Source organism: Triturus cristatus, chromosome 1_1 (genome assembly GCF_964204655.1).
Source record: "Triturus cristatus chromosome 1_1, aTriCri1.1, whole genome shotgun sequence".
Taxonomy (NCBI): domain Eukaryota; kingdom Metazoa; phylum Chordata; class Amphibia; order Caudata; family Salamandridae; genus Triturus; species Triturus cristatus.
Window position 1 is genome coordinate 1,069,034,912 of NC_140579.1, and position 12,490 is coordinate 1,069,047,401.

The following is a 12,490-nucleotide window of genomic DNA, read 5'->3' on the forward strand; positions in this document are numbered from 1 at the left end:
TCTGGGGACCAACAAGCCAACCGGCAAGGGATCGCGAAGACTCCTCGGGAGGATTCACTCACCAGGAGCCCACGGTCACTCGGGACGAGGTAGGCCCCTGATCTTCAGAGGAAATCCTGCTGGAGGCTTGGACCACTCGTGGTCCAAAGCACAAGTTCGTAGAACGTCGTGAAGGGGTTGCACTCTTCCCAGGGATTGTGGTTCCTCATCACTCGTGGGGTCCACTTGCCTCAGCGACGCTGGGGACTCACGATGGCCTTGGAGAAGTCAGGAAATCCACTTCCGGGGCTGTAGAGAGTTTGCGACCGTTGATTCAAAGTTTTGGTGCCTGCCAAGCAGGGGAGTCACTACTTGACTCCAAGGGAGATTCTTCAGTCTTCCAGAGGTGGTGGAACGTCGAAGGTCCAGGATTCTTCTTCAGAGCGTCGTCCAGGGATATCTAGTTTGCAATGGCAAGGGTTCCCTAACTTATACTAGAAGGAAGGGAGGGACTAGCTCTATGACCCCACCTATGGGAGGGTCAGGGGAGTGGGTGGCTACACCCACTTCCCTTTGTCCAGTTTTGCGCCAGAGCAGGGGCTGGTAGCCCCTGAACCGGTTTGAGCTGGCATATGCACAGAGGAGCCTACTGCTCCCCTAGTGCACGACTTCAAAGCACTCTAGGAGTGCACCCACCCAGCCCCAATACACTAAACCCTGTCTGGGAGGTGACCACACCTCCCTGTGACAGGATGCCTATTGTTGGGCCTCCTCCACTGCGAGTTTCGGTTATCAGCAGGAGGGCAGCCCAGTGTCTGTGACTGGTGGCATCCATTTTGTGATGCCAGGGCTCTTCAGGATTCTACCGTGTTTCCACAGTGGGTACATGTCTATCCCTCTAGAAGGGTGGGATCATACTCCCACACCAGTTACTGGTGTGGGGGTATGATTCCAAAGCGTTTGACACCAAACACGACATGTTTTGATGCAGCCATCCCAGAGTTAGCATTTACCGCGAGGTTATAATGCACTTAAGAGTATATGGTTGGACCGCATTCACAAACAGCCCCAGAGAATGGACTCTGAGAGCTGCAGAGGCACCCCCTCACATGGAAACCAAGCACCCTGCCCGCAGGATTGATAGGGCCTGCCTTAGGGGTGACTGATAGGTTTATATGTGTGTGTAGGTAGAGATATAGTGAACCTATATCTCAGTGAGGAGTGCTAACACTACCTCACCCAGGCTGTAGTAGCAGGCCTGTGGTGTCAGATTTAGTCTGCTTCCCAGGGGTGGCATAATTCATGCTTCAGCCCCTGGTAGACCTGTGAAGTACCTATGCCCTTGGTATCTAAGGTACCATATACTAGGGGCTCACACAGTATCCAATCACTAGTGCATCTAATACGCACACCAAGTTGTTTAGAGAGAACAGAGAGGCTGGGGCCCTGATTAGCAGGGTCCCAGCCAGTCTATAGCCAGAAACCAGTGTAAACATATGAAAAAAAGTGGGGGCAACATAAGTTGCAGATCCTACTCTCCTACAAAGTGAATGAGCCATAAACACGCCTTTAAATCTTGTTACATGTGCTCCGCTTTCAGAGACCGAGGTCAAGTGCATTACAGCTAGGTCGAGCAGATTTTTCAAGTTACTAGACTGCAGGTCTAGTAAAGTTTTTATGATTTTTTGAGCCCTGAGTTTCATGTGTTCTGCAGCGGATAAGTACGTTTTGTCAGAGCTATGCCAAGTTTTTGAGATCTAGGATTTTTTTTTTTTTCCTTTTTATGTAGTTTTCCCTTACATTAAGGGATATCAGTACTAGGGGCTTAACGATCATTATCTCAATACCTCTGACCAGTGTGGGGGTGTACCGAAGATTGTGTGTTACAGAGTGGGGGTGGTGCTGAACTCCTGTGCCTCACAGCACAAGCCCAAAAATAATTTTCACTGCCAAGAGTGGCCTTTTGTAAATCATAAAGCACTGGTAATCCAAATGGTCCCTCTATTTCTGTTGGAAAGAATCCTCTACTTAATGTTTTAAGTATCAGGTAATATGGGAGTATAGTTCAGAATCTGTTATTGTGTCTGGAGTGTTTAAGATAGAGGATAATAAATCTCACTGGTTGGGGTTATAGTACTTACCCCTTTATGGAGAAGTGCTACATTTACTTTTTGGTTAGCGAGTGCCTCGCACAGACACAACCCAGGTCCCTTGGACCTAAGCAAGGTTTCCCCTCCTCTTCCGCCTCCATTTCTGTAATACAACTTTACTGGTGTCAGTGCTCTCCGTTTTACTTGTAGTCACCTTACGAGTGATTAGGTGAAACTATTAACATGCAGAAAGCTGTTTATTAGCGGTTTGGTTCCTTTGACCCAAGCCTTCCTTCCACATTTTGTGGATGATATAGTTGTATTCTAAATCCATGATCATCACTTTTGTGTGGCTTGGTATATATTTATAAGCGAGTATCAACTGTGGGCAGTGGAGGTGAGTAGTGTAGATCACCATCGGAAGTTAATTCTCTGAATCCCGTATCACAACCAACTTATTAATCCGCTCATGAGCCTCATTAACTATATCATAAAATAACCAGTAGTGCTTCAGAGGAGCCTTGGAATAATCCCAAAATCCAGTGGAAAGCTGCATTTTCTCTCCGCGTAGTAGGTTTCATGTGTTTGGGCCTTGAGTATTTCTCCGAATTTTTATGTCACTTTCTCAAGACTTTTTTTTCTTTTTAGTCTCCTTTTCTGTGGGTTTCACAGCCTTCTGGTGGGTATGATGTCTGTTGCTCCCCTGCAGCGACAGTTGCACCACCATTGGTTTTATGGCACCCAAGAAATTCTTTAGATCTTCATATTTGTCATATTCTTTTGTTTGTCCATCCACCGTGATCATCACAGTTGCCAGTCGTCCACATCAAATATCAAGATTGTGAAGGCTGGGACTGAGCGTTAAAATCTTCGTCTTTTAGCATTGGGATCTTGCGCATAGACCATTGAGAAGAAAGGGTTATGATTTTGGATGTGCAAGGCCATGTTTTTTTGCTGCTGCAAGACCTTATTGTCCTTGTTGATGATGGACAAAATATACCAAAATATGCCTACTCTTTGGGGTGGCGTTGCCATCTTGGTATCATAATCTGTCCACCCTTTGAAATTCCAGTGGGGGCTCAAAGGCAACCTTCAAAGTTTGTGGTAAGAAGTCTTTAAGGAAGGTTATCATGTAATTTTGTTTCAAGTTCTCAGGTATTCCAATTATCCGAATGTTGTCCCTTCTACTTCTCTCTTTGTAATCAGTACCCTTCCTATGCAGTGACCATTAGTAAAGGCTCCATTTTGGTATGTTCTTAAATTTTTTTCTCTCAATTTCAGTGTCTTATCTTTGGTGGAATGTTGTGTTTTCTCTTCCTAACAATTGCACTGCTAGGGTATTTGAAGTCGATGCAGGGTTCACCGACCTGATTGACAGTTTCATATCAGCAAGTTCCTTAAGCAGCATTTCCATGCGTTGGTTGATGTTGCAGCCTAACATGCTGTATTACACAATCTTATTTGTGCTTGTTACTTTTTGCCACTGCTTCCAAGAAGAGAAGTTTTCTGAAGAGGTTCACTTTGCGCATTGGCAGTTGCTTGTTAGAGTTATATTGCGTAACATACCACCAGACAGAGATATGCTAATATTTGCAGCCAAATCCCTTAAAGGGAATGTCAGACTAGCAGCTTTTAGTAGTCAGTGGCAAATTATTGTCAGTTATCCGTTGTCGACTGTGAAAAGGTGACCCCTTGATATTGGGTTGCATAACTGTGTTTGCTAAGTAAGATGGCTGCCGGGTAAAGTCCTCTGTCTACGTTTATTCACACTAATAAATCTCTTCTGTTGGTGATGTGTGTCTGCAGGACCCTGTCACACGGTGGTGGCCATTTTTACCTGGGCTGCTGCTGCTCCAGACCAACGATGCCTCATACAGTAGCACCCCCTGCCATCCTTCTGCTCTGGTGTGAAGCCACAAGCACCTGTCCCTGTTCACCAGGCTTGCTAGTTCCCATTCCTTCCTCTGCTGCAGGAAAGGTACGGCCTTATATTATGTACCTGGCATATAGCAGCATGGCCAGGTATGGTAGAGAAAGCGGGTTACTCACTGGATGTAATCCGCGGTTCAGGATAGGCCTCTACTTCCAGGTGTTGCCTTGCTTCGGTTGTTCCTGTTTTCACTGAGCGTGTTCTTGGCACAATATGAGTCTCATTATCCCTGGCATGGGAGCCTCGGAGATGTATCAGTGCACTGCCATGCTCTTTGGCACCAGGCTCCACCCTCCCCACCCAAGAATCATCAATTTCAGTGTCAAGTCAATGTAGGACTTAGGGAAGTGATGCACTAACTACTTAAGAAGCTATCTGTTGTGGTACAATATCAGACCAAAGCACTCTTTTCGTGTTTATTAGAAACTGATTCAAATAGAGGTTTAAGCAAGCCTCTGGATGGCATTGCATTTTTCCCACATAAAAGAAAATCTAAATACAGCAGAAAATGATTCATAATCCTTCTTGAGGACATTTTACATAGTAGCAAATCGTATAAGGTAGCAAAGAGCATAATATAATCCATTACACTAATGGATCACCTAGCCTCAAAGAAAGAACTCCCTAAACTATGTTAGAAAACGCAATACACTCAGCAAGTGACCGTACAGAATTTGGTTCCAGGGCCTGGACTTCTGGTATATGCCTCATCCGTGCTGAGATCACAAACAGACATCTCACCCCATCCTGAATTATGCATACAAGTAATCCACCAATATTAACCCAGACAGATGTGACTGCTTAAAACAGTGACAATACTGCATGAATTACACGTAGTCCGAAAGACTGGATAGGTCGTACAAATAGTAAAGGTACCCATTACAGAATTTTAGCTGCATAGCTTGAATATTGTTAGACTATATCCCAAACTGCCCTGCAAAGCAGACATGGGCAAGAGCCACCCGCATAAGTCTTTAATGGGTCATCTCTGCTTTCCTGAAATAGTAGGGGTAGGGAAGAACTGACAGACACTGAGCTGAGGGAAATCAGTTGTTCCAGTTTGCTGTAGAAATCTAATCCGGAATCCTTTAATAGAAGTAGCCCAAGACTGCCCCAAAGCTTAGCCTACACTACAGTCTTTCTATAGTACAGGAAAACACCAAAAATCTGTAAATATTTGCCCTGCAGCACTATGTCACCGGATGCCTTTTTAGCGCATGTGAATGTTTGCAAGCAAGCAGCGCACCAGACAGTAGTAAGTTTTGTCCAAGTTTATTCTAGTTCTTTTGACAACAAATTGTGGTATGGGGAGAGGAGTTGGCCTAACGGCTAGGGTGGTCGACCTCGAATCTGGGTGAACTGGGTTAGAGTCTCGGCAAGGACACGGAACATCCTGTGATTCTGGGCAAATCACAATCTACCCGTGCCTAACAAAAGTGAATGTGTCCTCATGTAATGCAACTGGTGCTATGTAAAGCACTCTGATACCCGATTTGGGTCAAGTTCGCGCTATATAAAACTCTGTAAAAAAAAAAAAATATGTGTTGTCTCCTGTGAACTGGCAGATTACAAAGAGTTTCTTCTCCCGTTCATTGAAGGTCAAGTCTCCTGATCCTTTGTTCTTCAGGGATCTGTTTAAGGCACTTGGTAGGTGAGAAAAATACAGTGATAGGCAGTTCTACTCTTTCTTTGTTTTCACCTTCCCATTCTGTACTCCCGCAGACCTGTAAGCAGAAGTATCAGGCTTCCTTCAGCAATCTGTTTGGTCATTCTTCAACTCTCCCTCCCCTCTGTCCTCCCTCTAGGTTCAGTCACCTACAGTCCACAATTTTCCTTTATGGGGAAGGATCAGTCATCAAGCTCACTTTTATATGTTGCTTTCATTTATTTTAGGACCATGTTTTGTTCCACAGATGGGAATCTAATCTGGAGAAAACTAACACATTGTTAGATCGCCTACTTTGTACTAAGCCCCATTATTGCCTCATGGGTAAAATTAAATTGGGTAAAACCAAAGTCACAAGGGGGCCAATTTATAAAAATAGATACCTCCAGTGGTGTGTTAGTGGTCTTGCATTTTACCTCTCAAGTATCTCCAATATGGGATTATCTCTGGAGAGAGGGTGTATACACCCTGTCCCCAAGCTACGAGGGTGCCAGGTATGTCATGCAATATGCGGATGACAACTTACTACTTGATAAGTGGGCACTACCTGAGATAAGTATGTGGCAACCATCAGTTATCCATAAATATTAATAAGTTCAAAATTGTAATGTTGTGCTGTAAATTCACTTACTTGTATAAGAACAATTTACTCGGAAGCAAGTTGAGGACTATTAATATCTGGGTTTTTGGATGGGAGAGTGGAGTAGTCACGTTCCTCATTTTCCTCACTTAAAACAAAATCGTTGGCAGTCAATGTCACATAAATAAAAACTTGCCTGGGCTATCATTAATGCCGGCTATGTATTATATCAGCCAAACGGATGTCCACTCTTGATTGTGTTTTGGGGAAAGTTAATGAAATGGGACAATTCAGGCCAATGTTTTGCATACAGTTACTGTTTAGGCTTTTGAATGTGACAGAACACGTACAAATTCACCTTGAATTTGGATGGTTAAGAAACAAGAATTAGTCCTTACAGCTAGATTTGTTGTTAGCTAAAGTCTTATGGTAAGATTGGCCTTTCGTGGTTCATTAAGACAACTGGTTTGGCGGGAAATTAAAAAATGCACCTTGGCTATCAAATCTTGGGGTCGATATTTAGAGGGATCTTCAATTAGTCAGTATGGCATATGCCTCTAACTCATATGCAATGTAAGTGATTACTAAAGAGCCACAATTATAAATGTTCTTATAATGGGGACCTTGAAGCAGTTAGCACCAGTAAGAAAGCCTGCAATGTCCTAAACTGATACAGCTCAAGCCATGCCATGCTAAAAAATGTGTTACTCTCCCATTATCCGTGGTTACAAAACACCAGTTTATACATCTTAGGTTTCATTAGCTCCAATTACTACAATTTCGGGTAGGATTCAGGGCGGATCAAAGACCACATCTTTTTGTTGCAAATTATGGCCCTAATAACTTTGTGTTGTAGATTACGGCTATAAATCACTCAAGTATATTATACATCTAGGATCTGCCCTCGATGAAGGGCTGCAAACAATCGTTAAAACTAGTGTTTTAATGAGAAAATGTGAGACAACGGGTATTAACGGTCTCGAGGAAAGTGATCTTCTATTAACAAGCTACTTTGCCTGGTACATAGATATGGAAATTAACGATTTGATTTGAATGAACCATGTGAAATCTAAAGAGTTGATGGAAATGTTTCTTCTTTTTTTATATTGGCCTTTTGGCTATTGTTGTGTGGTCTTCTGGTCTTTTTAAAGCGGAGACTAACTAATAAAGCTTACTAAAAGTCGTTCTTTAAGAAAGTGTTTTATTGTCTGTGCAGTGTGATGGTTTAAGTAAATCAAAAATAGTGTTAAACTTTACCCCGGTCACCATGGATCTGTGTGGTCGTTTTAAACTCTCCCTCCTCTTTCTCCTGTTTCTAGGACCAGCAACCTCCCTTGCACTTGCCTTGCAAGGACCTTGGGACATGTGATCCATCTGGTTGTGCAACTCTCCAGTAAGGTCTAAGACCAACCACCTCAAACATGTGAGTTGAAGGCACAACTCCTTCCTCCCTCTACTAGGTAGTGGCCAGATAAGTTGTTATGGGTGCGGTTCAGGTTGGATTGATGGAAGACTAACCTGCCTGTTCGCAAATCCTACCCCTGTAAAAAACATAACACCTCTTGGTCCCAAAGGAAGGCTGATATGGCTACTGGCATGTTAGAACCACAGTGAACAATCTTTTGGTCCGCTGGGCCTGGGAAAGAAAAAATTTCTCCTGCTGCATTATTAAACACGGGGACCAAATGGGCTGTAATCAGTTGCACCTCGGTTAACACGCCTTTACATAACACATAAACCTGCGGCATACAGGTAAGTTTGGGTAAAGTGCAAATGAGATCAGTACACTATCCTATCTGAAAGCACGGCCATGCAGTCAACAGGAGCCAACATGGGGAACTGCTATAAACAGATCTTGATAGTCTGCTCTTGACCTTTAAAGAGACAGAGGAAGTGCAGGCAACACAAACCTTCAAAAGAGCCCTCTTTCAGGCCATGGCAACCTTTATATAGGCCATCACAATATTCTACACCAGAGAAATTCAGTCAGTGCAGAAAGATATTCAAACAACCTGTTTAAATTCAAGTCAGGATTGATTGAGTGTAACTCAACTAGCACCCGCCTGGTCAAACCTGAATTAAGAAAACAACTCCATCTGTGCAGTTCCTCTAAATCTGTAACGGGGCTGTCTTACGTACCTATCACCAGAAAATAAAGACCCCTTTAGTGGTCTAGGTACCGTTCTCCAGAAAGAAAACCAAAATGATTATTTATACTTTCCTCCCAACTCCATCATATCTATTCATGGCAATGCTAGCCTGGTTTCGATGAAATATCTAAAAGATAGTTCTATACAATCCCCAATGCAGTATTTACAAAACAGATTACACTTAGATTTGGAATCTTTTGACGTGGTTCTCGCATAGCTGTTTTTATGTACTCACCAGTATGGAGTGTTGTTGATGTACGGCACCTTTGCTCATTTGTTTCTCTCCTTGGATGATGGGGGCGTTCAGGTGGGCGATTGTTCCTTCCATCCATTGTGGGACAATATGAAGTGAGGCACAGAATTACCTAGGAGACAGGACAAGAGAGAACGCATTATTATGTATGGCTCACATTGAAAATCACTATTGGGAACGCCATATTAGAAATCTGGCTATTCACTGCTATAAGGTAGCAGCAGTGGGTATAAATGGTACTATCCACAGTTGCTACATTATAAAGGAATTCCAGGCTACTCTGACAAAACTCTCAGAGGGGATTTCAGTGAAGTCATGGAGAGCAGAGAGCACAGCTTGGAGAGGGGAAGGACGGCGCAGTGGGTCATGGGGTGGATGATGGGTGGCCAGGTATTTATTTTTCTTTTTTTTACATTTGGGAAAGAGAAGAGAATCTGTGTAATGTGTGGCACCCCATTATTCTTCTGCAACTGCACAGCCCTTGAAGGGAGGAGATGATGATTTTGGGGAAAAAGTAGTGGCTTTCAGGAGGGACACTGAAACCTTGATAAAGAAAGAAAAAGCAACTTTGGGAGAAATTCAGGAGCTAGTGGGGAAGCTGAATTGTGTGGCAGAGGTGATACCTTCAATGCAAGTGTTCGCCAGGCACCTCAGCCAGCTCACCACAGGCCTCAAAAAGAAGCACCACCATGTTAGGCTGGGTGCAGGGTGAAGCAGGACCTAGCAATGTGGATGTCTACAACAGACTTCAAAAGTACACTGATCTGGAAGGAAGGCTAGGTAACAGAGAAACAGCTAACACTTTTCACAGATGCAGCCACGGTTTTGGGGCGATTCTGGGTAAAGGATAGTGCACCAAGCAGTGGCCAAAGGAATGGGCAGGAACCGGTCTCACTAAAAACATAACCTTCCTTGAGCTCTTTCCCATAGTGTAGCCATGACAATTTGGGAGGAATGCCTGAAGAACGTGACGATAACACTTTAGTCAGATAACGAAGGGGTGGCCCATGCTATTAATATCTGGCCTCCCGGTGACCCTAGGTAGTGAGGCTATTGCGGACCATGGTCAGATTACAGTAGCAAGACAACATAGAGATCGGGGCAAGGCATGCTCAAGGGGTACGCAGCTCTCACGCAGATGCGCTCTCTCGCTTCCAGATGGACAGGTTCAGGGAGCTGGCCTCACATGCAGACAGGGAGATGACAATTACCTGAGGAACTCTGGCAGGTGGCCAGACCAACTAGTCGTACCTAACTGACCATGTCTTAGGGTTAGAATCCGCAATGAGGTGCAGGAGATATGTGCACACTGTACAACAACAGTTAGGGCTACCATCCTCTGAGGACAACCATCAGAGCAGTAGAAAAAATTGTGAAGTTGGCTTTCGTGGCAAGAAAAAGTCATGGGTGTAAGCCCACCATTACACAATGGCACATTTCACAAAAAAGCCGTCAGGCAAGGACAGCACGTAATCTATGTCAGGGCAGTCAGGGCAGTCATGAGGGAGTAGAAGCGCCTGGAGGGGTGCCTGCCAGGACACAAGATTCCCCATTGATTGCCAACAGCTGGGTAGACTCCTGATGCCAGTCAAGGCGGTAGCCTCAGCCCCTTTTGAGGTGGCATTTTTCTGATCCTCCTTTGCATTGCCATTTTTCTGTGAAATTCAGGTAGCGAATTGGTTTCCATCCAAAACGAAGGCACATGACATGTATAAAAGTGGGGGGCATAAAGCAGGGAAACACCACTATGTTAATTCTGCCAAGGAAGTTGAAACAAGACCAAACTGGTATGGTGCAATGGGTGCACCTGGCATCCGTGTCGGATCCATCTTGCTGTCCAGTGTGCTTAACGATAAAGCATTAGGCCCAGCGGGGAATGGCCCAATTTTCATTCACCAGGGCAGGACCCTACTGAGCAAGTCCTAGTTTTTATCTGTGTTAGGCCGGGCCCTGCAAAAGGCAGATTTGCATCCTGGGAAATTTGACACACACTCCTTCAGGATAGGGGCAGCCACTTTAGCAGCAATGCACGGTTTGCTAGAAAAGGAGATCATGGTGAGATGATGGTGAGGGGCATATAGGTCACACATGAAAATGCACCTCCTGTAACACAAGCCCAGCTCTACTTCTACCTCCCCCCGTCGCAAGGACTGTAAACTATACCATCTGAATTGGCAGGTGCTGGCCGGTGGTTGGTGTGGCTGATCGGGCAATCACATGTGCGAAGGCTACTGTCCTGGAGGTTAAAAGCAAACAGAATGGAGGCCGGGTGCCCCCGACATACTGACAAATGGATAGGCCTACCAGTTTTGCGTTGGGAGCAGTCACTAGAGATGCTAAAGAGACATTTGGAGGGGGAGTCACCTCCGGACACCCCGATCATCCATTAGTTGGGCAACTACCTGGCACGCTTAGGGAGAAAGCACATGCTAGCCCGGATATGGGCGGGGCTAAACGAAGCGTCTAAACTCTGCTACAGGTCGTCAGTAATGTAGTCTGAAACAATCCCAGGGAAATACTGGATGGGAGCTGGGTCAATGGGCAGCTTGGAAAGATCACGGAAGAAACTCAATGTGGCGGCATGCAAGTTCTTTAAGTCAAACAGTCAGGAGCGCATAAGACATGGGCAGATAAACTTGAGGTGCCCTGAGTTGTACAATGATGATGGCATGCATCTCAGAAGCGGGTATGGAGCTATTCTGGGCGAAACTCTGGGGAGCCATGGCCCTGGCGGGCTGCTCCCAAAATAAAATTTAAAAAAATGTTTTTAAAAAAGGAATCCTGAAAGTGTGGGAAGCTGCCCAGTGTTGTAAGCCTCACAGGCGGCGTGGCGGTGTCAGCGCAATAGAAACGGAAACCCACACCCGGTCACGAAGGAATGGCAGACGGGCTGGACTTGCCTTCCCATGCCTCACAGCAGGGCAAGTTAGCTACCGTAGGGTACATTGGATGCAGTACGTGCAGCCCAGGTCATACGACAGGGGGCAGAGGACAATCAAGGTAGGGAGTTAAGCCTAACACCTGCAAGGGTAGCTTCACTGTAGACGGCGGTAAACTCAGCTCACAATGACTGTACGGCTTCCCTTGTCAAGCCAATGATTTATGGCTCCATGATGTAGGACTTCGGTAAGGATGTAGTTTGTTTAAGGTAGTCACGAAACTCTCATCCGCCAGTGCATTTTTGCCGCCTCCCTAACTCTACCTACCTCAATGTGATGCGCTAGGACTGTTCTTCTACAATAAAGTCTGGTCCATTCATGATCAACTTGCTGAGGATGCCATCCGACAAGGGAGTCTAATGTTTCCTGTTAATCTCTTGGCAGGCTCCCCTGCATTTTTCTCCCAGGCCCCCTCCTCTGGATTTGCCTTCTTTAAAGTGGTCACTGACTTCTGTCAAGTCTGGCTCACCTCTTGACCCTCTCCCCCCTGCTATACTTAGTCTTCTGGACAACATGGTCCTTTCTGTGATCCTTAATCTGCTTAATACCGCTCTAAGTACAGGTTTGGTACCCCATGGGTGGAAACATGCACTTGTCCTTCCTCTACTATAAAAGGACCCTTTTTGTTGGTCTAGTTTTCATCCCATTTCTCTTCTGCCTGTGTTTGCTAAAATTTTGGAACAACACATTAATACTTTACTTTCTTCTTTTGTCACCACTTGCAATTTGCTTCACACCTATCAGTCTGGCTTTAGACCTGACCATAGTACTGAGTCTGCTCTACTCGGGGTTACTGAGCACCTCAGACTACAACTTGACTCTGGTGGTACTTCCGCTCTCATTCTGCTGGATTTGAGCGCGGCTTTCGATACGGTGTCCCATTCCATTCTGATAGACCATCTC

The 12,490-nt window shown here is 45.1% G+C and overlaps 1 protein-coding gene across 3 annotated transcripts in view; it reads right to left on the reverse strand.

Annotated features, from left to right (window-relative positions):
- The window catches only part of BAK1 (BCL2 antagonist/killer 1), a 274,853-nt gene that overhangs the window by 232,678 nt on the left and 29,685 nt on the right, over window positions 1-12,490 (reverse strand). For all 3 annotated transcript variants that reach the window (XM_085651163.1, XM_085651161.1, XM_085651162.1), the window contains exon 2: window positions 8,631-8,760. In XM_085651163.1, the coding sequence (XP_085507289.1) occupies window positions 8,631-8,727 (97 nt within the window). In that variant the 5' untranslated portion in view covers window positions 8,728-8,760. The remainder of the gene's footprint in view (window positions 1-8,630; window positions 8,761-12,490) is intronic.